Source organism: Canis lupus, chromosome 20 (assembly GCF_011100685.1).
Source record: "Canis lupus familiaris isolate Mischka breed German Shepherd chromosome 20, alternate assembly UU_Cfam_GSD_1.0, whole genome shotgun sequence".
Classification (NCBI taxonomy): domain Eukaryota; kingdom Metazoa; phylum Chordata; class Mammalia; order Carnivora; family Canidae; genus Canis; species Canis lupus.
In genome coordinates this window covers 15,960,450-15,987,946 of record NC_049241.1, presented here as the reverse complement: position 1 = coordinate 15,987,946, position 27,497 = coordinate 15,960,450, and the positions used below count along the sequence as shown (strand labels likewise).

The 27,497-nt window shown below is 35.9% G+C and overlaps 1 protein-coding gene across 2 annotated transcripts in view; it reads left to right on the top strand.

Moving 5' to 3' along the window:
* CNTN6 (contactin 6) overlaps positions 1-27,497 on the top strand; it is a 270,512-nt gene that overhangs the window by 240,847 nt on the left and 2,168 nt on the right. For both annotated transcript variants that reach the window (XM_038565825.1, XM_038565826.1), the window contains exons 13-21: positions 2,487-2,662; positions 3,020-3,140; positions 3,993-4,151; positions 4,265-4,414; positions 7,083-7,153; positions 14,209-14,443; positions 14,556-14,671; positions 17,455-17,641; positions 27,276-27,388. In XM_038565825.1, coding sequence (XP_038421753.1) covers positions 2,487-2,662; positions 3,020-3,140; positions 3,993-4,151; positions 4,265-4,414; positions 7,083-7,153; positions 14,209-14,443; positions 14,556-14,671; positions 17,455-17,641; positions 27,276-27,388 — 1,328 coding nt within the window. The remainder of the gene's footprint in view (positions 1-2,486; positions 2,663-3,019; positions 3,141-3,992; positions 4,152-4,264; positions 4,415-7,082; positions 7,154-14,208; positions 14,444-14,555; positions 14,672-17,454; positions 17,642-27,275; positions 27,389-27,497) is intronic.

The following is a 27,497-nucleotide window of genomic DNA, read 5'->3' as shown; positions in this document are numbered from 1 at the left end:
CTTTAATAGAACTTCTTTCTTTACTTTTTGACCAAGGCACCCTACATTTTCATTTCACACTGTAACCTATAGATTATGTAGCAGATCCTAAAAACATCTTAGGCTTTTATGTCTTTATTTTGACTATCACCCAGCTTTCTACTAACTCTTTTTGCTCCTGCATTATACTTAGTAATACTAGGATTTCCAGCAAAACCACTGCTTTGCATCTACCATCCATGTTTCTTCTTCACACAGGCTTTTTGTAAATGTTCCTTCCTCTTGCCGACATAGGCATCCTTCCCCCTACCTGTTATCTTTAACTAGCTAATTTCTATTTGCCTTTTACCCTCAGCCAAAGCAAATCTTTCAATAAACCTCTCAGGACTCTCCATTTTAATGGGATCATTTACTTCTAATATATGACAATTATCACAGCTGTGACTATATATCCATTAATATGATTGGATTAATGTCACCTTCCCTCATTAGACTTAAATCTCTGTGAAGGCAGGCACCATGTGACTTTGATGAGTTTCTTTTTCCTCCTGAGCAGATGGCTGGAATTTGGTAGGTGCTCAGTAAATACTAGGTAATAAGTGAGTTAACTAGTGATGACATCTAAACATTATAAATTATAATACAGTATTTCTTATTCATGAAGTCTTAGTCATTATTACTGTACTACCAAAGAGCTGTGTATACAAGGAATGATTTGTCTAACTTTGCTACTTTGTGGTGCCATAAATGGAAGAAGTTGCTGTCATTTTTAATGTTTGAAAATTACTTTAATTGCATGATCTAAAACTTTAAATCAGAGCAGTTTTGCTCTACCAACACATCCAATTAGCCAACTCATCCTCTCATAAATGTAAATAAGACATTAGTGGTACATTCTTTTTCCAAAAAACTACAAGAAGAAAAATATTTTCTAGTTCTGAAAAGTGTTCTTGAAACCCTTACTCTGGGGAAGAGAAGTGAAGAAGACTTGGAGTTAAGAATGGATTTAATCATTCTCCAAACTTTTCTCCAAAAATAATTAGAATGAAAGTGAATGCATCCAATATAATAAAGGAAATGGAATTTTTAAATTATGTAAACATAAAAATAAATAAATTATGCAAGCATAAAGATATACCTGATGTAGGAGGAGTTAGATTTTCTGCATTATATGCAGAAATATACGGTGTGCTTTTATTTTTCCATGGCTCTTTTATCAATATGTACCTTAAAACCCAAGATTATTAGTTTCAACTTTCCATTCTCAAATATTTACTAAGGAAACAACTGCAATTTTTTAAACATTAGAATAATACTTAAGCATTCTATTGATAAAATACGTTGGCACATTAACCCATTTAAACACACAAATTCAATCTTAATACCTGCTTGGATTCTTGAATAGTATGGTAAAGCCAGAAGGAAAGTAAAAGGTTCAGTCCATCTCCTACAGGGTTAAATTTTATCTCATGAATGATCTTTAGAGAAAAAGATTTTCCAGGTTCTCATTTCACAGTTCTGAAACTTCTTTATCTAAGTACTCTTTCAGTATCATTTGCCCAAACCCCTAATTCTTAAATGTAAATTCCTTAAAATATATTTTATTTTGGTAAGATCTGAATCCAGATGTATGTCCAGGGCTTCTTTATCGTTACTGATTTTCCCCTTTCAATCAATTCTTGGCCCCCTAAAATCAAAACTATTTATCTTGTTATAAAAAATGTGGTCAGATAGGATCTATCACAATGAATTTCTTTTAACCGGAGAAATACAGGACTCTCAAATCCATTAGAACACTTTTGGAAATGACCTTTGAAATTTTGGTCAGTGAAATACTAGGGTTTGTAGAACAATGGTTGGCACTGTGACTAATGTTTATAGAGGGGATTTTTTTATGACAGATGTAGAATTCTAGCTTTGCAAAATCTAGGTAAGAGAGGGAAGACATACCTCTTTCCTCTTCATGTTGTGCCTTTAGATAAAATAGAAAATTATTATCACAGCTATTTTAGAAATAGAATAAATATTACATTCATAACTAGTAAATATACACTTATGCTTAAAATTTTCTATATAAATTCTGGTAGTTATGATCTTAATGACATAGTTTTTCTCATAGCATATGAAATTAATGCAGACTAGAGCTGCAACCAGTGTATGAATTGTAATGTTGCACCTAAAATTTCAGAATTAAAAAAAAAAGGCAATAAAAGCTGTGTGGCACATTTTTCATGTGTGGAATGATGTCTTTTGAAGTCTACAGTTTTCTATCAACTTTTTTTCTATAAAATATGAGTAAAACTATGCCTTATTACAGGTAATAAGCTACACTGATAAACGCAGAAATATTTGAAAAAAGTGGATCAGATTATTGATACTGGATATAGAACTCCCAAGTTATATTGATATAATTTCAAGCAGTTGCAAAACCATTCAAAATATGTATTTTGTCACCATATACTCACATCTTATAAGCTTTTTATAATAATAGTATTTTTTCTTAACAGAGAGGACTGTTATTACCATTCCACCTTCCAAAATGGATGTTACAGTTGGAGAGAGTATAGTCCTACCATGCCAGGTATCCCACGACCCCTCCATTGAAGTTGTATTTATATGGTCTTTCAATGGAGATGTCATAGACTTAAAAAAAGGAGTCACTCATTTTGAAAGGATTGGAGGGGTAAGTTGATGAAATTTTTAAGTACTTAATAATATAAATCAAGCGTTTCACAGAAATCAACATCTTTGATAATTATTCTCTCCATATTTATTTGCATGTATAATCACTGTTTCTGAAGCTGCATCTGTTTTTGTTTTATTTTGTTATGTATTTCACAGAAATGCTTGTGTTCTAGATGCAATTATAATAAAGGGGATAAGAAAAGGGATCATATATGAGCAACTACAATGATACTAGTATATCTCCTAATTTCAGAGTTGTCTCATATTTAACATTTATCCAGCTGTAAAAAAAAGGGGGGGGGGGACCTGCTGGGTATGATTATGTTTTTATCTCCCTCTCATTTCCTATCTGCAGGAGGAATCTGTTGGGGATTTGATGATAAGGAATATTCAGTTAAATCATTCAGGAAAATATCTATGCACAGTAAAAACAACTCTAGAAAGTTTATCTGCTGTAGCTGATATCATTGTTAGAGGTACGCATAATGGTGGAAATAAATGAGCACATTATTTATTCACAGCCCTAAATGTTAATAAGTAAATGGCAGATCTTTGCGTAACCAACCATATCATGATAAAAAAGTGAGATAAAAACACAGATCTTTTATTTTCTAAACTTTAAGATTCCAGGGCATATGTAGTATGAATATGGATATTGATTTGAGTAGATTTTGTGTATTTGTAAGGAATGGTCAGACTCAGTGTGCAGTGCCAGTCCCTAAAAGTTAGGCATGCCTTCTATTTGTAATAAACATTCTCATCAGAGCAGCATCAAAGTCATATATTTCTATAGTTCTCCATATAAGTTTCATTTACTTGAGTTACCTTTTGAAAAGGAACAGGTGAAAATTGTTTTCACTTTTTGAGATTAGGTCCCTAACAAATGATAATCAAACATCCCATGTTTGGACTTTTCTTTCTTTCTTTCTTTTTTTTTTTTTTTTTTAAGAGGGAAGGGCAGTTGGGCAGAGGGAGAAGGAGAGAATCTTAAGAAGGCTCTTTGCCCAGCACAGAGCCCAACATGGTGCTCTGTCCCACAACCCTGAGATCATGACCTAAGCCAACCAAGAGTTGGTCACTTAACTGATTGAGCCATAAGGTGCCCCAGAATTTTCTAATTTTCAAAGAATGGTTTCTAAATTAGTCTCTTACCAGGTAAACTGAGTTAATAGGGCTTTATCTCAAATAATTTCCTACAAGTACCTTTATGTTCAATACTTTATTTTCTAAGTATAACAGATAAGAATAAACTGCCCCATCTCAAATCAATGAATTCAATAATTTTCAATTATTAAAAGATAATTGAATCATCGAACATATTTTTCAAGGTCCACCAGGTCCCCCTGAGGATGTAAGAGTGGAACACATTTCCAGTACTACTTCTCAACTAAGCTGGAGACCAGGCTCAGATAATAATAGTCCCATTCAAATATTTACTGTTCAAGCTCGGACACCATTTTCAGTGGGTTGGCAGGCTGTTTCAACTGGTAAGTGACACCAGTGTTTTCAGATGCTTTTTCTAAAACAGATTTTTGTTCGATTGATTGATTGTTGTTAAGTAGTGATAGTTTTGATGCCTGAAGTGCCACTCCCTTTTTAGTTCCAGAAATTCTCAATGGCAAGACGTACAATGCAACAGTGATTGGTTTGAGTCCTTGGGTGGAATATGAATTTCGCGTCGTTGCTGGAAATAGCATTGGGATTGGAGAACCAAGTAAAGCATCAGAATTGTTAAGAACCAAAGCATCAGGTAAGAAATTATTCTAAATTCATGGAAGACTTTTTACCATGTAGTTCTTAAAGAAAACAAGTAAGAAGTATTTTTATGGGTCTTGTTTGGGGCCCCAAATCAGAGGCAGGAAACCATCAGCTTTCATTTTAACATTTGTATGTACACAAAGCAAGGAGTATTTTCTCCTAAATATAAGTTCAATAAGAGATGATTATAACTAAGCAGACATGTCAAAAATAAGAGTTTTTCAGAATCTGTCCTCTCATCTCATCTATTTTCTAGCCAAACTCCAACAGAGAATCTGTAGATTTGTACATGCAAATGAGTTACTGCTTGTTTCATTAAATGTTGTAGCCAAGAATTAATTGAGACTCTGTAGGTGCAATCAGCCACACATTTCCATCTATTTCTCAACTCTGACCTAGTTGCAGCTTCATTGAGCAATAGTATAAATCCTTTCCCATGCAAATGAGGAAAATCCTAAGCTCATTTAACAGAAGCACTAATTGAGCATCAGTTGGTTCACTGAACAGCAAAATACAAGTGGAACCTGGCTCAGAAATCACCTCTTCTTAAGTTTTTTTCAATGGATCCTCTTTGTTCCACTCCTAAATTTTACATCCAGGGTAACATTTGATCTGCTTGCTGTGTGCAGCTGACAAAGTTCACATTCTTATTCAGTCATATAAATGAGGGATCACTCTGTTGTCACTGGCTTAGTTTAACAAGCACAAAGTACTTCAATTAAGTGTGTACAACTGTCAGATGTCAATAAGGCTTTTTTCATATTAAAGATAATATAAGTATTTTTATTGTAGGATTGGGACAGAAAAACATTTTTGACAGTAAGATCTTAAATTAGATCATAGAAGTTTAGAGTTGAGAGGAGAGTCCTTCATTTTACAGAAGAGGAAAAGGAAAACCAGGATCTTAGCTGACTATTTCAGAAAGAGTCAGAATTTGAACTCAGACCTTCAGGCTGTGCACCAGCATTTTTCCATAACTATGGGTCTTAACCTAGATGAGCAAGAAATTGGCATAAGGAAATGTGTAAATATAAAAGTCTCCAGTCCTTACCATAGATTGGCTGGATGAAAATCTCCAAGGGTGGCCTATGTCTCACTCTTACCATGAGTTTTATGTCATTTTGTACAGCTGATTCAGATCATGGTAGCTTTGGGCAGGGTTGACTCTAACTATAAAGTTTTACATAAAGCTTGTGCACTACCTTCTAATAAGCTCCGACAGTCTTGTTTCAATAGCATGGTATGACTTGGTGTTCATAATATAATTACCCTGAATTTCCAAATGATACTGAAGTGTGTCCTTTTTTTGTGTGTGTAGCTTCTTAAAGATGCTTCTCAATACGGTTTTAGGTTTAGTATGTTTCATTTGAAAAATAGAAATTAGAAAATAGGGTATAGGTACAAGGCAATCTTTTAAATATATTGTGAAGTTCAAAGTAGTGACAAAGGGCAACTTTGAATATGAAAATGGATAATGTCTGATAGGTGCTATTATTAAAAAGAAGAATTAGACTATTATATCACTGTGTTGTTTATAAAGTTAAACATCTGTAACAAATGGCAGTAAATAAAATAAGTAGTCTAGATTTGTCTGAATGGTCTTCACAGTGAAAGAAAATTTTGAAATGGGCAATGAAATAGTATGTATTTTAATTCCTGCCCTCCAGTCAGCAAAAATAACCAGGTACTTCCACCCCCCCACCTCTAGATCTTGATAAAAAATGGCCAAATATAGATAATTACATGTACTTCAACCTTTAAAAATATATCATGCAGATATATCCATTATCACAGTTTTAGGATGCATCTGCCATTATTTCATGAAAAGGATTACATTTTAGCACTTCCACGTATATGAAGTCAAACCCCATTCTGATTACATACTACAAGACCCACACATATAACTGTCATCAATTTTGTAATTTACCTCAAACTACTTATTATTCGTTATATGAGTCCTCACAAGGGTATACATGATGGGCATAATTGTTTTCTAATTCAAATGATCAGTGTCTAGAATGTTCTCCCACAGAGCCTTAGAGTCCTAGAATTAAACGGAGAAAATACTCTCTATCACATCCTTGACAGGAGGCCATCCTCTTAACTGGCAAGTGAAAAGTCAGAGGAAGAGTCCTTCCTGTTCTGTACTGGGAGATGTGAGATTCAAACACAGAGTTACAATAACAAGGATTTATGTACTTACGTATTTTTAAGAATGCATTTTTAAATGTTAAGCCATCTTGACTAAAAAAAAATCATTTTAGTTTGTTTATTACAAAAAAGAATTAATTAATATACTGCCTCAGTAACTTGTTTACAGCACAACTGTATAATTAGGCACTAAATCAGCGGTGTCACTGTTACCATCTGAATGGAACATCATTTTGCCAATTAGCAGATGATGCATAATAATGTCAAATACATGATGTTACTCGATTTTTAATTAATTTTGGAGCCAGGGTGCTCATGGATCAAACACAACTGTGTCCTCTCTCTTAGAAATTTGGATATGTGTAAACATAATTTATGTTCATTAAAAATGCAAGACTCTCACAATGTGCAGCATGAGATTTTGAAAGGTGAAATCTAAAAACAAAATTCTTCCTGATGAAGATGTACTTTAATAATCGCTGTCCCACGTTTCTCTTGGTTGCTTCCAGTCCCTGTTGTGGCACCAACAAACATCAATGGAGGTGGTGGAAGTCGGTCGGAACTCGTCATTACGTGGGAGGTAATTTTCTATCCAACTCAGTTATTTTGAAAGAAAAAGATTTAGCTGGCCAGGAAGAAACTGAAAAACAAAAAGATATATTTGATTACTACTGAGAATATATAAAAATACATGGTATGACAGACTCCTGATGATGAACTACCTAGAGAAGGTATTAGAGATGTATTTCTACTAAAGTGAGAGAGTATAACTAACTCAACATAGTTCTCTCCTAAATATAAGAACAATTTTAAGGTCTCTACTTAAGGTCTGTCAGTAGCATTTCAATTGCTACTTGATGGACTAGACATTTTTTGTGTTTTTTACCTCTGGAACTACTCTCTTGCACACAAGTTAGACGCAGCAGAGTGCAGGTGGAAATGATTATTTTTTCTATCACTGTTCTTTAAACACTTCCCTGCATCCAGATAAAAACTTGGGCAGGTGGCATAGCTTTTATAGTTATTATTCTTACAAATTAAATATAGGCTCATTCTTACACTTATTGAAAATTTCAGCCTGGTTTGTTCCATAAACTTTAGACTTTCCTTCATCTTAATGTTTCTTGTTTCTAGTAGCTTGGGCTTGCCTCAGCATAGGGATTCCACAGTATGAAAGTGGATGGAGAGTCAATTCTACCTAGTCTCCATTCTGCTGTTGAATCTCTCCTTCCCTACTCACTATGTTACCTCTTGCTCCTCCAAGGTTGTAGTGAGTTTGGATTGAGAAGAGAAGAAGAGTACTGAAAAGGTCCTGATTGCTGGTACATTTGTAATTTGACTTTGATGTACTCCAGAAGTGGCAAATGGCCGGACACTGTTATTTTTTTTTAATTAAGTTCTAATTAAGTTCTAAGTTTTAATTTAAGTTCTTAATTTTAATTTCAGTATAGCTAACATAAAGTGTTATATTAGTTGCAGGTGTACAATGTAGTGATTTATAAATTCTGTCCATTGCCCAGTGCTTATCATGATAAGTGTGCTCTTTAATCCCCTTCACCTGTTTCACACGTCCCTCTATCTACCACCCCTCTAGTAACCATCAGATGCTGTCATTTTATAGGATAGTTTGGTATCTTTGGTTGGGGGTAGGACATCCAGGAGATCCCTCACTGGAGACTTCTAGTTACAATACCTTGATGCAAGCCCAACTGGCTGCTGAAAAGTCTCCTCAGTTCCTGGGGTCTGGTGGTCCATGTCCAGTCCCTTCTGGTGGAGGTTGTCTTTCTCTTCTAGATGGTCTTTTGGATAGAGTCCCTTTCAAAGCTACTCATGGATAGGTCCAGCCTCTCTCTTCACTCTGCTACCAGGTATTGTCCAGGTTTCTCTCTCCTTTAGAAGTTCCTGAGGCATTTGTCAATTAAAAGAACCTATGTGTCCCAAATTCTAGAGAGCACATACCGAGTGGTTCTTTGTGAGTCCTTTTTACTTGGTTAGGCAAAGGATAAGAAGTGGCCCCTTTGCTTTCCCTTGGTAGGGGGGTAAAAGTGCATAGCTTTTTCTACAACTCTCTTAGAAGAAACATTTTCCTATTATTCTCTCTCTAAAGAAACAAATGCTCCTTTGATATATCTTTGTCATAGAGGATAGGCTAAATTTTGCCTATAAAGGGTTCTCTCTTTGGAATGCAAATCATGTCATACCCTTGTTGTCAGCTTTGAGCCTCAGCAGTAACCGATAAAAGAACCCTGCCCTATTTCATTCCCTGTGTACATGTTTTTGACATTTTGATAATAACTTTCATACTCCCAAAACATCCACTTCCTTGGACATTTAATATTACACCTAAGAGTGTGATGGCCATGGATGTTTTAATTAAAAATCATCATAGCTGACATGTACAGGGGGTTCTCATTGGGAGACAGGGTGATTTTATCCCTCAGTAAACATTTTACAGTGTCTGAGGACGTTTGATTGTCACAACTAAGTTGGAAGAGAGTTGTGTTTGGGCAGAGGTCAGAATGCTGCTAAACACCCTACAGTGCACAGGACAGCCACCCTCCCCAGGCCCCCACACACAGAAGGGAATTATCTAGCCCAAAATGTCAATAGTGCTGAAGTTTAGAAACACTGTTGTTGAATAAGAGTAATTTATTGTATCTATAAATTATTTTGCAGTAGTAAAAGGTCCATTTTATTCCTTACAAAATTCCATTAAAGGTAGAAAGAGTGGTAGTAATAGTAAACACTTTTTATCTGTGATAAAAACAGATTTTTATGTGTGTGTGTGTATGTGTGTGTGTATTTCCATGTATTTCCATCATGGAAAATACTGGGGCACAGAGATGTTGTTTTTCAAAGTTGTAAATGACAGAGCCAGAAACCAGCCAGAAACTTTAGCTACTCTAAACGTTGTCCTTTCTTTGGGACATCTAGTTTCACGTAGACATTGTGAGCCCAGCACAGTGCCTGGAATGTGGCATGGGTGGGTAAGAAACTCTAAGAGGCCTGAAGGGAAAGGGGACTACACTTGCAGAGCACTTACAGGGCTTCTCTGCTACAGTGGGCATTTCATGTCATTCTGTCCTCACAGCAATACTAAAAAGTGGGGAATGCCACTTTCAGATAAGAAAACAGAGGTTTAGGGCAGCCCCAGGTGCCTCAGTGGTTTAGCGCCACCTTCAGCCCAGGGCCTGATCCTGAAGACCCAGGATCGAGTCCCACATTGGGCTCCCTGCATGGAACCTGCTTCTCCCTCTGCCTGTGTCTCTGCCTCTCTCTTTCTCTGTGTGTGTGTCTCTCGTGAATGAATAAATAAAATCTTAAAAAAAAAAAAAGAAAATAGAGATTTAGAAATGTGATATGAGGGGGCTCCTGGATGACTCAGTCAGTTAAGTGTCCACCTCTTGATTTCAGCTCAGGTCATGATCTCAAGGATTATAGAATTGAGCCTAGCTTTGAGCTCCATGCTCAGCAGGGATCTGAGATTCTCTCTCTCACTCTCCCTTTACCCCTCCCCACTGCGCACACTCTCTCTCTCTCAAATAAATAAATAAATCTTAAAAAAAAAGAAAGAGAGAAATGTGATATGGGTAGTGGGCAGTGGAGCATTTTTTGAACACAGGGCTCTCACTCCATGCTCTTTTACTTTGTCCTAAATTAGAACTCCACTTATCCCTACATGAGATGTCATGGTTAGTGTGGGCAAGAGTCCCTGTATATCTGCCTTAAGCAGTAAGTTAATCAAATTATTCCTGTCCTCTAAACACATTTCCCACAAAAACAGTGACTCCTACAAGAGCCTGCAAGAGATTTGCTTTAGTGTGATGGTAAGTAGGTTAGACTTCAGTATACTTTCAAGGCCAAATAAGCATTTCATCATAGTGTAAAACAAATTTTGCCTGACTTCATGCATTATGTTTTCCTCCTCTAAGGTCAGAAATTACTCAAGGTTAACTAATTGTTTTTGTGCATTCAATATGTGAGAGGAATGGGAAATTTCGTGTTTTCTATTCGTAATGGAGAGGATATAAGTTCAAATATGTGTGTGGTATGTGTGTGTGTGTGTGTGTGTGTGTGTGTGTGTGTGTGTGTATTTCCATGTATTTCCATCATGGAAAATACTTTTCTTTAAAGTGCGTTTCATCAAACCAAACTTGGCCTGCTCCCTGTTTTCATAGACAATTTCCCCTACCACCATACCCATCCTCTCAGGTGTAATGTGTTGCTGCTTTCATGCTGTTACAAGAGACCATATGCCTCCCACTGCTTAAAATAGTTACTATCTGCCTTTCTACAGAAAAAGTTTGTTGGCCTCTATTTTTTAAAAAAAGTTAAGTCAAAGTCCTTTGTGTGTTTTTTCTTGGGGTATCAGATATATAGATACTTGCAAAAACTACATTAGTGGATGCAGTTTCCCATTTATCATTCACATTTGGTATCATGTATGTGCAATTACTGAGCCAAATGCTTCTGATGTCCAAACTTCTTTAAGGAATAGGTTATGTATATTTAGAAGACAACACATACATTAGTTCAAGTCACTAGAAGGCATCTAGCAACTCCTTAAATTCAATGAAGAAAAGCAACCCTGTTCCAAGGAGTCAGGGTGCAAAAATAAGATTTAAAAAGGTCTGAATGTTCAGAGTTCGACAGGACAGTCTTAATCCAGCATGGAAGAAGGTCAGGTAAGGTACCACTCTAACTTGGCTGACCTATGTTTTGAAAAAGAAATTGAGAGTGGAGAGACCATTCTAGGCCAAAGTCACCACTATTATAGATGAAATAGTACATGATGGGCTTTCAAAACTAATGCACAACTAATGACCATTCTAAATTCAGTGAGAATCCACCATTATGGTTTATAAGTGATAGCTTTACTGGTCATCCCAGATTGCTGCTCAGGTAAATACACCTTGGTATAATCTGCCTGAAATAAACATCCTCCTTATGTTTTCTCCCATACCACAGTAATTTTGTATTTATTTATTTGGTTTGGTTTGTTTTATTTCCAGCAACCTAGACAAGATATCTAACTTTTGGAATGTAGTTAATGCCAATTCCTTTTTAAGGGTATCTTTATTTACATCCTATCATAATTTATCCTCCCAGGTGCTCTCAGGTTTGAAATGCTTGTGGTAAATATGCATTATAAAATGTGACTACAAGGTTAGGAATATACGATAAAGTACTATAGAATAAGAGATAAACAGCTATACTGGGAGTTGATATACATATATCTCTCTCTCACACAACTTCCCAACCCTGCCATCGTCATCAAACGCATCTACATATTGTAGATAAATGAAGAGTTGTGGCTATGTTTGTTATATCCAAAACCAGGCTGCAGACAAGATTTGGATCTTAGGCCATAGTTTGCTACCCTTGGTCTAGACTAAAGATTCTGTTCTTAGTCTTTACAACTTTAATAGATTTTACTACCAGAAGAATTTCTGAATTTCTTTATTCTACTGAACACCTCCTTTGCTTAAAGAAGGAAACTTTCATCCTGACTATCTTAAACAGCTATATATATTTTTTCCATAATTTTCCCCTCTGCCCATTTGGGAAGAATAAAATGAAGACCCTAAATAAGTATTTTCACTCCCCCCTTTCTAAATTGCACATGTTAGACTCAGATCTTTCTTGAGGAAACATCATGAGAAACTGATTGTACTTGACTAACATAAACCAGCTCACTTTCTCAGATGAGCTAAATATTTTGATTAAATCTAAGATTAGAGAAATATCAAAAACCAAATACTCTAGCAGAGAGGTAAGTTCTCACAAATCTCTTCCACTCCACTAAAAATGAACTGTTTTAATTCTAATCTCCCTGTGAAGTGCTAAAATAAGGACACATTTTCTTTCCCTAGAGTTTTGGACCTATATTTTCCTTCCTCTTTTCACTTTCTGTATTTGTTAGACTGTTCCACACGCCAAGAAACAGAGCCAGCTCAGGTCATCTCAGTTAATGGGGATTTATTTTAAAGCTATGTGGGAGGTAATGAGGATGAAAAGAAGTCTCAATAACCAAGCAGGCAGGTCAAATGAAGAACTGGAACATCGTTCATCACTGTTCAGAGCATGGTAGTCCTAGCCTGCTGCCAGCCACTCTGGGAATCCAGCTCCTGCTCCAATAGCCCCTCATGCTTACACCTTTTTCTACCTGTTTCCTCTACTTACAACTTACAACTTCTACAACTCCATTGTTTCTTCTCTGTCTGAGGTATAGCTTCCATTTTCTCTTAGCTTCTACCACTTCATTGTCCCTACTATATTCATTGTATGTTTTCTACTTATTGCTTACTCTAAGTGTAACCAGAACTGTCCCCACCTATGATTCATATTCAAACTCTGTAGAGGAGAGAAACTGCTGGGGTCTGGCTGTCACTATAGAACATGAAGGTTTGGCACCAAGACACCTCATAGTTAGTGATGAAGATGGGGCCATTGATTCTTGTGCCCATTACTGCGTAATCAGATGTGGTTCAAGTCTCAGGATAATTTGATACATGAATGGATATGTATGGGTAAGGAAAACCTCAGAAAAGGAGTTATAGGCATGTGGGACTCAAGCATTAATGTCCTATTAGGAATAAATTTTCATGTGTTTTCTTTATGTGACTATTTATAATACGTAATATCTGTAGAGCTCTGGGGACCTTATATCTATTTTGTAATTTTAATAATAATAATAAGTTTAGGTTTTAAATGAATTTTATAGAATTTGGTCTCTGTGGGAATAAACAGGTTTGTTTTGTTTTAAAGATTTATTTATTTATTTATTCATGAGATACAGAGAGGGAAGCAGAGACACAGGCAGAGGGAGAAGCAAGCTCCATGCAGGGAGCCTGATGTGGGACTTGATCCTGGGTCTCCAGGATCATGCCCTGGGATGAAGGCAGGAGCTAAACTGCTGAGCCACCCAGGAATCCCCTGGGTTTTTTTTGTTTGTTTGTTTGTTTTTGTTTTTGTTTTTTTAACGTCAGGAACCTCTCTGTCTCTCATGAATAAATGAATAAAATCTTTAAAACAGATAAAAATAAATAAAAATGTCAGGAAAAGTTCATGCTGATGTTACTACTAATGAAGATATATGTTTAAAAATACTGGGAGGTCTTTTATGCTTTTGTGTTTGAGTAATACTCTATATGTCTTAAAGCAAGTATTATTACATAATAAATTATCTGTTATCTCATAAGAATTTGTTGAAAATTTTATGGAAAGAAAACATAGGTAGCCTTGAAACAGTTAATAGTTAATTTTGTGCTGAGTTTAAAAATTCATACCCAAATTACATTTTAACTTATAAAATCTTGCAGTCTTCTAAACCATTTTTATTACATTATATTATTGCAACTTAATGAATAATCATGGAAAGAGATACAAACATGTAAAACCTGTTTTACATTTCCATTTAAATTTTTCATTTATTTATCTGAATATCTTTAATAGGGATCATTTTCCTAATTGGCATTCCAAATGAAAGTATTATTATTTTTTTCAATGTTTCATTAAGCAAGGTTAATATCCATGTTTGTCTATACAAAAGAAATGTCAAATAATCAATAAAAATTATAATAGCTCTATAAAATATTTTTGTAAATACTCAGTGATTGATCACTTCTGCCCAAGTCAATTCCAGAAGAACTACAAAATGGAGAGGAATTTGGATACATCATCATGTTGCGGCCAGTTGGCTCAACATCCTGGACCAAGAAAAGAGTACCATCTGTAGAATCATCAAGGTTTGTTTACAGAAATGAAAGCATCACCCCTCTCTCTCCCTTTGAAGTCAAAGTGGGTGTATATAATAATGAAGGAGAAGGATCTCTGAGTACCGTGTCCATTGTCTACTCTGGGGAAGATGGTAAGTTGTGGTCAGACCTGAGATGGTTGTACTTGGGCATGTATGCATATTTTGCATTTATTTTCCATGAAGCACTCTGCTAAAGTTAATTGTGTCTTCTGTTGAATGACAGAACCTCAACTGGCCCCAGGGGGAACTTCTGTCCAGAGTTTTTCTGCTTCAGAAATGGAGGTTTCGTGGAATGCTATTGCCTGGAATAGAAACACTGGAAGAGTGCTGGGCTATGAGGTAATCCAAATTAATTTCACTCTCCCTTGTGAATGTGCCAGCTAACCACACAACAATTCTTGTTCAGCAGCTCTATACTACTAACCTAGTTCTTAGCATATAACATTGTAGGTCTACAGCTATTGAGGGAAGTGAGCAAAGGGGATCTTTCTAGGTGATCTTAAGCAAGTAAACTAGCAAATGGTAGCCATTTTTAAGGTTACTGAGTGATTATCTTATTTATTTTTCAAATCACCATCATATTTGTTTCTTAGGCAATAATAAATTTCTAATCCTCAATGATCTTAAACCATGGAGGAATTTTACTGGGAAAGCTGTCTTTGATTTAGAACATGACTTGAATGATGTAGTCATCTTGGAAAAGGCAATTGATAAGAAAAAAGCCTAGATTCTCCTTAATCAGTCCTTTATAGTCTATGTAGAATGAAGCAAATCACTTCCATGCCTTAATTCTCACAAAGTCAAGTGATGAGACTTACTCATACTTATTATTCTTTAACTTGTAAATTCAGTGATTCCCCAAATGGATAATACATTTCTTTTGTTTTGGAATTAGAATAAAGGTACATTTATAAACTTTTTAATTTTGCCTTGTACTGTTTTTATTTTTTTATTTTTTATAATTAATTTATTTTTTATTGGTGTTCAATTTCCCAACATACAGAATAACACCCAGTGCTCATCCCATCAAGTGCCCCCCTCAGTGCCCGTCACCCATTCACCCCCACCCCCCCCTCCCCTTCCACCACCCCTAGTTCATTTCCCAGAGTTAGGAGTCTTTATGTTCTGTCTCCCTTTCTGACATTTCCCACACACTTCTCCCTTCCCTTATATTCCCTTTCACTATTATTTATATTCCCCAAATGAATGAGAACATATGTTTGTCCTTCTCCGATTGACTTACTTCACTCAGCATAATACCCTCCAGTTCCATCCACGTTGAAGCAACTGGTGGGTATTTGTCATTTCTAATGGCTGAGTAATATTCCATTGTATACATAAACCACATCTTCTTTATCCATTCATCTTTCGATGGACACCGAGCCTCCTTCCACAGTTTGGCTATTGGGGACATTGCTGCTATAAACACCGGGGTGCAGGTGTCCTGGCGTTTCATTACATCTGTATCTTTGGGGTAAATCCCCAACAGTGCAATTTCTGGGTCGTAGGGCAGGTCTATTTTTAACTCTTTGAGGAACCTCCACACAGTTTTCCAGAGTGGCTGCACCAGTTCACATTCCCACCAACAGTGTAAGAGGGTTCCCTTTTCTCCACATCCTCTCCAACATTTTGGTTTCCTGCCTTGTTAATTTTCCCCATTTTCACTGGGATGAGGTGGTATCTCATTGTGGTTTTGATTTGTATTTCCCTGATGGCAAGTGATGCGGAGCATTTTCTCATGTGCATGTTGGCCATGTCTATGTCTTCCTCTGTGAGATTTCTGTTCATCTCTTTTGCCCATTTCATGATTGGATTGTTTGTTTCTTTGGTGTTGAGTTTAAGAAGTTCTTTATAGATCTTGGAAACTAGCCCTTTATCTGATACATCATTTGCAAATATCTTCTCCCATTCTGTAGGTTGTCTTTTAGTTTTGTTGACTGTATCCTTTGCTGTGCAAAAGCTTCTTATCTTGATGAAGTCCCAATAGTTCATTTTTGCTTTTGTTTCCTTTGCCTTTGTGGATGTATCTTGTAAGAAGTTACTGTGGCTGAGTTCAAAAAGGTGTTGCCTGTGTTCTCCTCTAGGATTTTGATGGAGTCTTGTCTCACATTTAGATCTTTCATCCATTTTGAGTTGTTTTTAATGCAACTTCTGGAACAAGCAGAAAGTCCTATTCATATGCTAGATCTCTCTTGCTACTCTAATCCTGAAATGCCTTGCCTAATATCTGAATCCTACTTATTTCTGAGATCTCATCTCTAGTCTCCTCTTCTCTTGGAATCCTTCTCTAATCACTCCCTAATGTTGTCTTTCTTCAAATTCCCAGAGCTTCCCCCTCTCCCCATATCATTTCTTTGGAATGCATCCTCTGTTTTTTGTTCTCCTAGATATTCCTACTGCTTAACTAGATTATAAGGGAATCCTAGGCAGGCACCAAATTCATTCTCTTTTGTCTTTTTCTATGTGCCTAAATCAGTACTAATATGTAGGAAGAGCTTGATTTAAGTTGAATTATTAATTAACCTGTCATTCAAAAAACTCTGGAAGAAATGTTAAGAGCAAAACATCATAACCAAAGTCCTTGATTGCTAATATGAATCTTGTTTTGGTCCAAGCTATTATATATCCTTTGTAAAGCTGATAACCTTTGGATAGCTCATGAAATACTTTACTTTGATATTCTTTTTTTTTCTTTAAAGATTTTATTTATTTATTTTGTTTGAGGGTGGGAGAGGCAGAGGGAGAGGGACAGAGAGAATCCCAAGCAGATGCCACACTGAGTGCAGAGCCCAACATGGGGCTTGATCTCATGACCCTGAGATCACAATTCAAGCTGAAATTAAGTGTCCAATGCTCAACCAACTGGTCTACCAAGTGCCCCACTTTATTTTGGTATTCTAAAAAAATCTCTTAGGTTCTCTAATTTCCATTGTAAATTTGTCTTTTAAAATTTCCTCCCTATAAATATAAGACTTTGATTATTTTGTTGTTGTTGTTGTTGTATAACCATTATAATTTAAAAATATTCTTCTATTTCTGTTCTTGTTTTCTTCGCATACCCTACCATGACTGATAGTTGCTGGAAAATAATGAATTATATGTTCTTTGTTTTCAATGATCAGGTATTATACTGGACAGATGACTCTAAAGAATCAATGATTGGGAAAATTAGAGTCAGTGGCAATGTCACAACCAAAAACATAACAGGACTGAAAGCCAATACCATCTACTTTGCTTCCGTGAGAGCTTACAACAGTGCTGGAGCTGGGCCCTCAAGCCCCCCAGTCAATGTCACCACCAAAAAGTCTCGTAAGTATACATCCCACAGCAAGGACCAAGATTCACCTATAAATAGAAACATATTTGCTCAATCTCCATTTTATTTCTCCCACCTTATCATCTCACCAATTGCTTTGTTTGGTTAGTTTGTCCTTTAAATATGGACAATTGTTGAAACTTTCTGGTAAAAATTCAAAGAAACCATTTTGATCTTTTTGAAATTCCAAAAAAGAGAAAATATCCTGAGTATATAGATGAAAGACAGAAGAGTGTAATGTTTAAAAGCATAGGCTCTGTTGTCCTCACCCAACCTGACTTTAAAACCTGACCTCTAGCCTTGGATTGTTGGGTGGCTATTTAAACTTTCAGGGTCTCAATATCCTCTCCAGGAAAATGAGAGAAAAATAGTACCTATTTCCTCACAGGGCTCTCTTCAAGAATGAAAGACATAAAGAAAGTATCTTGTTCATCCTTTAGACTGTACTCTGAGGTGATCCTAGCACTGCCAGATGTCTAGATCTTTATTTCTAGAATAGCTTATCACTGCAGTGTACTTGGAAGTCCCTCAAATTTAAGAATTAACTCTTATGTTTCTTTTTAACTCCCTTAATTGTCAGCCAGCTGTCTTTCACATAGGCAAAGCCTACTGAATAAAGAATGAATCTTGGGGATCCCTGGGTGGCGCAGGGATCCCTGGGTGGCGCAGCGGTTTGGCGCCTGCCTTTGGCCCAGGGCGCGATCCTGGAGACCCGGGATCGAATCCCACATCAGGCTCCCGGTGCATGGAGCCTGCTTCTCCCTCTGCCTATGTCTCTGCCTCTCTCTCTTTCTCTCTCTGTGACTATCATAAATAAATAAAAATTTAAAAAAAAAAAAAAAAAAAAAGAATGAATCTTGGATTTTTGCTGTATTTGTCCTATGAGTGAGAGTAGTATCAACCAAATATTCTGTAATATGAAACACAGTGATCAAATATGATGTAGTAATGACTGCTTTATGTACTTTTTATGATTGTATAATATTTGTATATTACTTACATGTTGTAGATGAACATAAATTATTTGTGTTCACAGGTTTTTAAAAATATATTCTTTGGTCTCTGAAACCTTATGAAAAAAAGGATTCAAATATAGTTGCTAAATTTTGAGAAACAATTCAAACATTATATAGTTCAAATATAGTTGTTGAATTTTGAGGAAGACTAAGAAATAGATACACAGGAAAAGTATAGCTTGCTTTTAAATGCAGTTTTCTTTTCTCTCGTGTATTGAAAAAGAATAGGTGGTTGAACATAGTTTGAAAATCAAGTGATACAAAGTTTTTTCTATATATATTTGTCCCATCCAAAAAAGAACTTCTAAATCATCTCAGTTATTAAACTTTTGATTATAGAATACATAACCCATTTGTGTCCACATCACCAACTATAGCCCTGTGTTCTAATTCTAAATGAATCACTGACTCATGACCTGAAACAGGACAAGACATTCCATTTTTCTTCTTTAATTTTCTTCTCTGCCAAGTGAAAATTCTATCTGCCCTGACTCCTTTCCCAATCATTGGTGAGGCACAAATGAGGTGCTGATTATAGGAGCACCTTGGAAAATATAAAGTGCTATGAAACTGCTAAGAAAGAAACAAACAAATGAACAAAAAGCCTCTGGGATCAGTCCATTTCAGGAGCAGAGTATGTGCAACCAACAATTCTTAATCCAGCTCTCTTCCAATCCCCCCAGTTTGAAAGAAATTGGGTCATGACCGATTCTCAAGAACTGGCTAGAGATGTAGTTCTGTTCCTTTTCCTGTTTTATCCTATGCTGATCAAATCAATGAAACCATTGCCATATGAATTATTTGCTTCTGGAGTCCTTCTGGAGTCTAGCCTCTTCCAGCTAATCTAAAAATCTGGATGGAAATTTCTAGTCATTCAGTGATTTTAAGGGTGTCCTGCCATTTCTTTCTGGCTGATTGAGGAATGACAAATGCACAGAAACTCTTGTGTGTAATTCAGTTTCTATTTCAGGCAAAATCAAGGGTGATTAGAAATGTGTCAAGATAGTATTAACTTGTATATATGTACATCTTCTCTATCCATTCACCTATTGATGGACATCCTGGCTCTTCCCACAGTTTGGCTATTGTGGACATTACTGCTGTGAACATTGGGGTGCAGGTGCCCCTTTGGATCACTACATTTGTATCTTTGGGGTAAATACCTGGTGGTACAGTTGCTGGATCATAGGATATATCTATTTTTTAACTTTTTGAGAAAACTCCATACCATTTCCAGAGTGGCTATACCAGCTTGAATTCCCAGCAACAATGTAGGAGGGTTCCCCTTTCTCCATATCCTTGCAGACATTTGCTGATGCCTGTCTTGTTTATTTTAGCCATTCTGCCTTGTGTAAGGTGGTATCTCAGGATGGGGTAATTTGGTAATGAGCAAGGAGGGCGCGTAGTGTGGTGAACACTGGGTGTTATACACAACTAATAAATTACTTAACACTAAATCTGAAACAAGTATGTACTATATGTTGGCTAACTGGATTTAAATTAAAAATATGGAAAAAAAGATAGTATTTTTAAAAACCTCACAGATTTGTATTGTAATTAATGGACAGACATGATGGTGTGGTTATTGAGGCAATGCTTAAGTCAGGTCAAATTATATGTATTCCTATTGACCAGCTTAAGATAGACAGAGACCTGAATATTAAACTACTTGAAAAAGATTGTATGTATCTTTAAAAACTTTTAAAAAATGATTTTTTTCTGCAACCTGAATTTGCTAGTTTGATCGTCCATACAACTTGAATCAATCATGTATTAGTTTATGCTTACCTCATTTTTGACATGGTGATCTCAAGTTTGTTCAGTTGACCTACTTTAAGTACTTGATACTTTAAGTGGGCATAACTGAAATTTGAAATAAATGCCAAGAAGATTATTGGTGGGTTTTTTTTTTTTTGAGTGTTAACACACGATCATCTTCATCAAAGAATGTGGAACATATCCTTTGAAAACAGTTTGATTAACAAGAAGCAATCTCCCCAAGATGTAATGCTAGAATATATCTGCTGAGAGAAAAGTGAGATGAGATTCATAAAATTTAAAATGAAGTTTAGTGTTTTTAAGCATTCATCTTCTCTCTTGATTAAATCAAGCAAATAAAAACCTTGTAATTCCTAATTTTTTAATGGCAATATTGTTTCAGTATTTCTTGAATTTGGCTTTCATCAGCCTATATGAGTGTTGTGATCAAAATAGCCAATAAGGACTTGAGAATAAGAAGTTCTACAAGTTTCTCATCTCATCATATTTGAATACAAATTAAACCTCTAATTTCATTCTGTAATATTCTAAATTATTGACATTTTGAAAATGGGATACAAACTGTTGTGGATTCCTATTGTTGCAGCTTAGATTTCCACAACTTAGGGCTTTAAGGCAATATGAATTTATTATCCTAACTCTAGATGCCAGAAGTCAGAAATGAGTTTCAATGGTTGGAAATCAAAGTGTTGGCATAGGCTCTGCTCCTTTTTGAGTGTCTACAAAAACATTTGTTTCTTTGTGGTTTCTGGCTTCTAAGGATCACCTATATATCTTAGCTGTGACCCTTATCTCTGTTTTCAAGGCCAGCAGCTTAGTTTCTTCAGATCTGCCTGTGACTCTGATCCTCTGCTTCTCTCATCGTGTCTCCTCTGACTCTGGCTCTCCTGCCTCCATCTTGTTTGCCCATCTAAAGATCCTTAATTTAATTGCATCTACACAGTCCCCTTTTCCATATAAAAATATTAGGAGTTACAAGGGGTTTTATTTCTTTGATTTAATTAAGAAAAGAGAGGGGTGCTTAAGAATACTAATCCCACAAGTTCTGGGCATTAGGACATGGAAATGTTTGAGGAAGCAGGCCTTATTTTATTGACCATAATTACAAAATACTGAGCATTTCTCTATCCCAAGCCCTGTGCTAATTTTCCACATACATTATCTCACTTAATTATTACAAAAAATCAAGGAATTCTGTATTTTAATTCCTAGGTATAAGAAAACAAATGCTTAAAAAGGTTCTTTGTGCATCCATTCGACTGAGACATTATGAACATGGATTCTCTGAATCTCTTCACCCCATGAATGCTGCGCTAATTTGTAATCTTCATCTCTAACCATCTAAGTAGTCCTTTTCTCTCCAAACTCTGAAATCTTTAATCCAAATCTCAAATGGTCTTTAGATTTTTCTTCCTAAAATGGAATCATGCCCTATTCTCCTTCCAAAATTTCATGGTCTCCTCTATTCCACAGAACAAAAGCTGAGACAATCTTTTACTGTCTATCCCTGACTCCCTTTCTCTCCTCCTCCAGTCCTGGTAGCACTATACTTCATGATCCTCTACAGTTTCACAGTCCCTCATCTAACTTCGTATATTCTCTCAGTGTTATGTGCCCCTGCCATACTTGTCAAAGTCACATGTCTTGCCTACTGATCTATAAGTTTCCCATATTTTCCCCTTTAATATATTTGCAGTTTTTTGGCTGTTCCATGACTCTGGCCCATTGTGAGACAGTGTTGGAAAGAAAAAGGAACTCCTGAGTGAGAGAAGTTTGGCTGAGTCCCAGCTTAGCCGTGTACTATCTGGGCTAAGTCTAATTCCCCAATAACTCAGAACCCATTTTTTTCATCTGAAAAATAGAGATAATGATACTTTACTCTGGAGTTTTCTCTGAGAACTAAAGGATACTATGTACCCCAAAGCATCCTAGAGGCTGCCATACAGAGAGAGCTCAATGCATGGTAACATATATTTGATACTTCTTCTGTAGTGATTTCACTTCCTTTGCATTTCTTAAGGTGGGAAAGCACTTCCTACTTTCTTTCTCTTTATAAATTGTTGCAGAGATTTTCTTCAAGGGTCATGAAAGGACAACCAAAGTGAAGATGAGGAATGGCTTTAATGAAACATTAAAGATAATTCTGATTCCATATGCTATCCTTGGATCTAACTTTGATTTTCCATGTCCTTGAGATGACATCAAAATTACCTCAGAATAGTGGTGGCAGCAAAAAATTGTGCATCCATCACACATTCATACTGTCACTGTCTAGATTTTCAGTCTGATACTTGATCATCCATTATAAATTCTCAGAAAGCAAAGCTCACATTTGCCAAAATCTCTGCCTATTTTGATTGGGTAAGCTTAACAGAAGACGGAGCCTTTTCTTGGAAATATGATAATTCAGTCATTGCCTCCTATGAGCTATGCTTAGGTTAGTGCTTGATGGAGATTAAAACAGCCAAGATCTCTGCCTTTAGGCAATCTCTCTTTTAGGGGAGAGGCAACCTAAAAGAAAAACAAAACAAAACAAAAGAATCATAAATTAGGAAAAGTGGTGCAAAGAAAATAAGAGACTGGGATATACATCAAAAGGAGGACCTATGTAGTGAAGGGTATATATTTTGATATGGCATAAAACATGAAAAGGAGCTAGTGACTAAAGGGATCTCCAAACAGAAAGAACAGGATATGCAAAGCTTCTGAAGTCTGAAGTCTTTGTTATTATTGTTACTGGTGATGATGTTGGCCTTTTTGATTTTTTTTAAAAAGTAATTATCAATGATTTAACAGTATCACAGCTTAGTGAAAATGATTTCTGAAAGACAACTGAGGGGCACTGCAAATATATTGTGATCCACAGAGATATCACTTAAACAGAATTTAGATTTACAATCAAAGGGAGAAAAATATTTACATCAATTCCAAGAAGAAAAGAAATAAAACCACAGCAACAACACTACTTATATAGAAAGAAATATTCAGACCCAGCAACACCAAGTGTTTGCAAATTTTGGCTCAATCTTGTCCCTGTCATTGACTGACTAGTACTTTGTACTGGATTTTTCTTGCTGTAAATTTGCAATCAATCCATATTTAGACATAAAGGAAGCATTAAGCTTTTATTTCATCTTGCACTTATGTTCTTTCTCTCTTGCCCAAATGTCAACCCCATGCTGTTACTTAGAAGTGTAACATAAGAAGTTGTTTTTGAATTGAGTTCACAGTGTGAACTACAGTTGAATATAAATGCCATCTACAGAAAAATTGATCACAGGGAAACCATTAGAGCCATAGAGGGCTAGTTTAATGTTACTCTGTCATTTGATTAATAGAAAATAATTTAGTCTTTGAAAATTGCCCAGAAAGATTTTTAAAATTAAAAAAAATACTTGTTTGTTGAGTTTACCATTGGCCAACTTGGTACAAACATCCATGCCATGTGTTTCATATTATCCATTTGACAGGATTTAAACTTTCAAGTAATAGAAATCTCAATGTCATCATAGATTTTTAAAATGCAATTTAATCAAGTACATTAAATTCATGAAACCAGAATACTTAATAGTGTTCATATTAAGCAACTTTCTAAAGCAACTTTCAGAAACTTTTAATTTAGATACTAGACAAAAGGCATTGGCATTGGAGTCATTCTCCTGAACAAAGATAAGAAAGATAATAGACTATGATAATTTCTTAAATAATTAGCTTAAACTCTACCACTCTTACCTGTCTTTCAAGAGCATATTAAGAACCTAAGAAGAGCAATGTTCTTAAGGGCAAATCTTAAATTCACCATGATTATATTTAAGAAGTGGATCATTTGCAAGCTTTGGAATTATATTATTACTAACAAACTGCTTTTAACACAATAGAAAAATTGATTATGTCCTAAGACATAATGGAGGTCCGAAAAGAGAATTAGCAGTTACTGAGTTTTTTAAAGCATGTACCACTAACCAAGTGAGGAACATTACGTATTTTAGTACCTATAAGCTAAACATTTTATAAACTAGGAGATTTTTGTCTCATTCCAAAGATAAATAAACCAGGCTGGATGCAGATTCACATGTCTCTGACTTTAAAGGCCAGCTCTTTCTACTGCCCAGATAGCAAGAGAGTAAAACATTCTAAGTGATCTATGCCATTAGCCATTCATACCAAGAATTCATTCCTGATGAAACTCTTCTCATTTTATGTCAATAGAATACTTATGCTTTGGCAAATGAAGAAACAAATGCAAATATATTGGCATCATTGCCATAGTTATAAACTCCTTGTCCACATAGTTGATCAAAGTCAGTCCTGTCTCCCAGCCTGGAGCTTCACCAGTGGATTCATAGTGTTGAAAACAGTACTTTTACTCTAAATAAACAAACAAAATAGACACAGAAATAGATGAAAACTTCAGAGTCCAACACTACCAGTGACATTAAAGAAGTGACTTTTATTTTCTCTGTACTGATTCTATGATGTCATTATGTTAGTGCTTCATTTTAAAGAACATAGTTGAAAAAATGTGCCACAAGAGCTTACTAGATATTAAAACTATGATGTCTTGTGAGAATTTTTATATCATCTCCTTTATAACTGAGAAAAAGATTAAAGAAGGCACTCTGGGGTAGTTGAGGGAGAATAGTTACAAAATAATTATTGTTGCCATCTAGTCCTTCAGAATAAATGTATTGACAAACATGTATTGAGTGCTCCTTAAGTGCAAAACTTTCATGTCTTTAATTAGAATTGGGTTTATATTATCAAGAAATGTCCTAGGGCATGTTTAATCCAATTGGCCTATCTATCTTATAAATCCTATGAATTGCTGTAGGTTTGGCCATGGCAATTGACCTTGATTATAGGAAAGCATAATGAATGGATTGGCCACATGTGTCACCTATGGCTCTGCATACAGCCCAGCACATAATCAATATGATCTGAGAAAATCATTCAGGACTCTTGAGTGTTTTTTCTTTAGCCATCTTATCATAGTCATTTATTCACTGTATATTAATTGTTTGTCTCCTCTGTGCTGCCAAGCACTGTGCCAGTAGTTGGTAATACAGAGTTGGACAAGGCGTACGCACTCAATAAATTTAAAGAAATACACAACCTAGAACAGCTATAATTCAATTCAACAAATCCATTATAAAACATGAACTGAGCCCCATTGAGAGCAGCAGGTAAACATTATCTCTTGGCCATATCCCAACTGAGGTGTAAGTAACTAGGTGAACAAGAATAATGTCTCTGTGGGCTTATGGTAACAGGAGAATATATGATTATGCAATGTCAGACACCCTGAGACTTTTCCAGTGAAATATAAGAGATTAAATAGCAGTTGAGTCAAAGCTCCAAAAGAAATCGTTCCCATTTCCATCAGTGTTATAATGAGTTAAATATTATGCTCATTCAGCCTCACAAATTCAAATAAGATGCCAAAAACATCTTGCTGGGTAGTTTTATCTTTGCTCTGCTTTCCAGCTGAATTATTTTTAATCTCTCCAGTTTCCTAAACCTCAAAAATAATCATGTAGACTCAAACCTCTGAGAAGCAACACTTTGTCATGGAGGAACACCAGCTCAGAAATCAAGAGACCAGGATTCTGATGTGACTCAGTCACCCTTTAACTGCTTGCTTTTGGATAAGTGACCTCTAGTATTCTTCTATGTAAAATTCCCCAGTTGGACTACATCCATTACCTTAGAAAACTGATTCTAAAGCCATCTTCCCTTTCACTTACCATCTTTCTCAGTTTGTAATGTTTTTCTCTCTTCTGGGTTCCCAACAACTCTATATTAAATGGCATGCATTCTTCTCACTATCTAGCTACAATTGATCAGGCTAAGATAAACATGGCCAAATTAAATCAATCATCATCTTTCTCCTGGGACTTCTAGCCCAGAGTATCCCTGAACAGAGTAGGTTTCAAATGTCATGTATGGAGAACAGTCATGATTTCTGCAGCATACACTGAGAATGACAAAGAGGTGGTCTGTATCAAGATGAGCATGCAACAAACACTACCTTGAGGAGCAGAGAGAAGAACTTGGCTTTTTGACATTTTTACTTTGTCCTTTTTTTAAAGATTTTATTTATTTATTCATAAAAGACAGAGAGAGACAGAGAGAGAGAGAGAGAGGCAGAGGGAGAAGCAGGCTCCATGCAGGGAGCCCGACATGGGACTCGATCCTGGGTCTCCAGGATCACACCCTGGGCTGAAGGCAACACTAAACCGCTGAGCCACCTGGGCTGCCCTATTTTGCCCTTCTTAAAGCTCTGCTGCATTTTTCCATGAATTCTAAGAGATTCCCCTATACGCTTCACAATCTCTTACTATTTTGCTTATATCTTGAGTAGACTGTGTTACATAAAGTAAAAGAGTCCTACTAATAGAAGATTAAAAAGGCAAAGACTACTAGGAATTAACACCTCTGTGTTCATATGTATTAAAGGTTTGCAGCCTGATTTTTGCTTGACGTGCTCATTGATTGATGACCAAATGGAACACTAGATAACAGAGCCCTCCATCTATTTATGTATGATAAAGTAAACAAAGTCAATGGCAATGATTAATAAATTAATACTGGACATGCAATAGGCCATTATTAATTCATAAGTTTGTCATGAAGACAGTCTCAAACGACCAGAATTTAAATGAATTTGCTTATTCTGATTAGAATTAATATGATATTTCAAATGACACTGAAAACATTTTTGCTTCTTCTATGATAATCATCCAGGACTTATTTTCCCTTTTTATGCTGATGGGTCATATAGTAACTATGAGCTAATTAATATTCATTTGGATCTTTGATTATTTCTTTAAAGCTCCAAGCCAACCACCAGCTAACATTGCCTGGAAGCTGACAAACTCTAAATTATGCCTGAATTGGGAGCACGTAAAAACCATGGAAAATGAGTCGGAAGTGTTGGGCTACAAGGTGAGCATTTTATTTTTCCTTAAATAATATCATTTGGGTTACTAAGGAACTGAGTGTCACAACCAAATAAGAAACAAATCTATGCATATGTAAATACAGGAATCTTTTT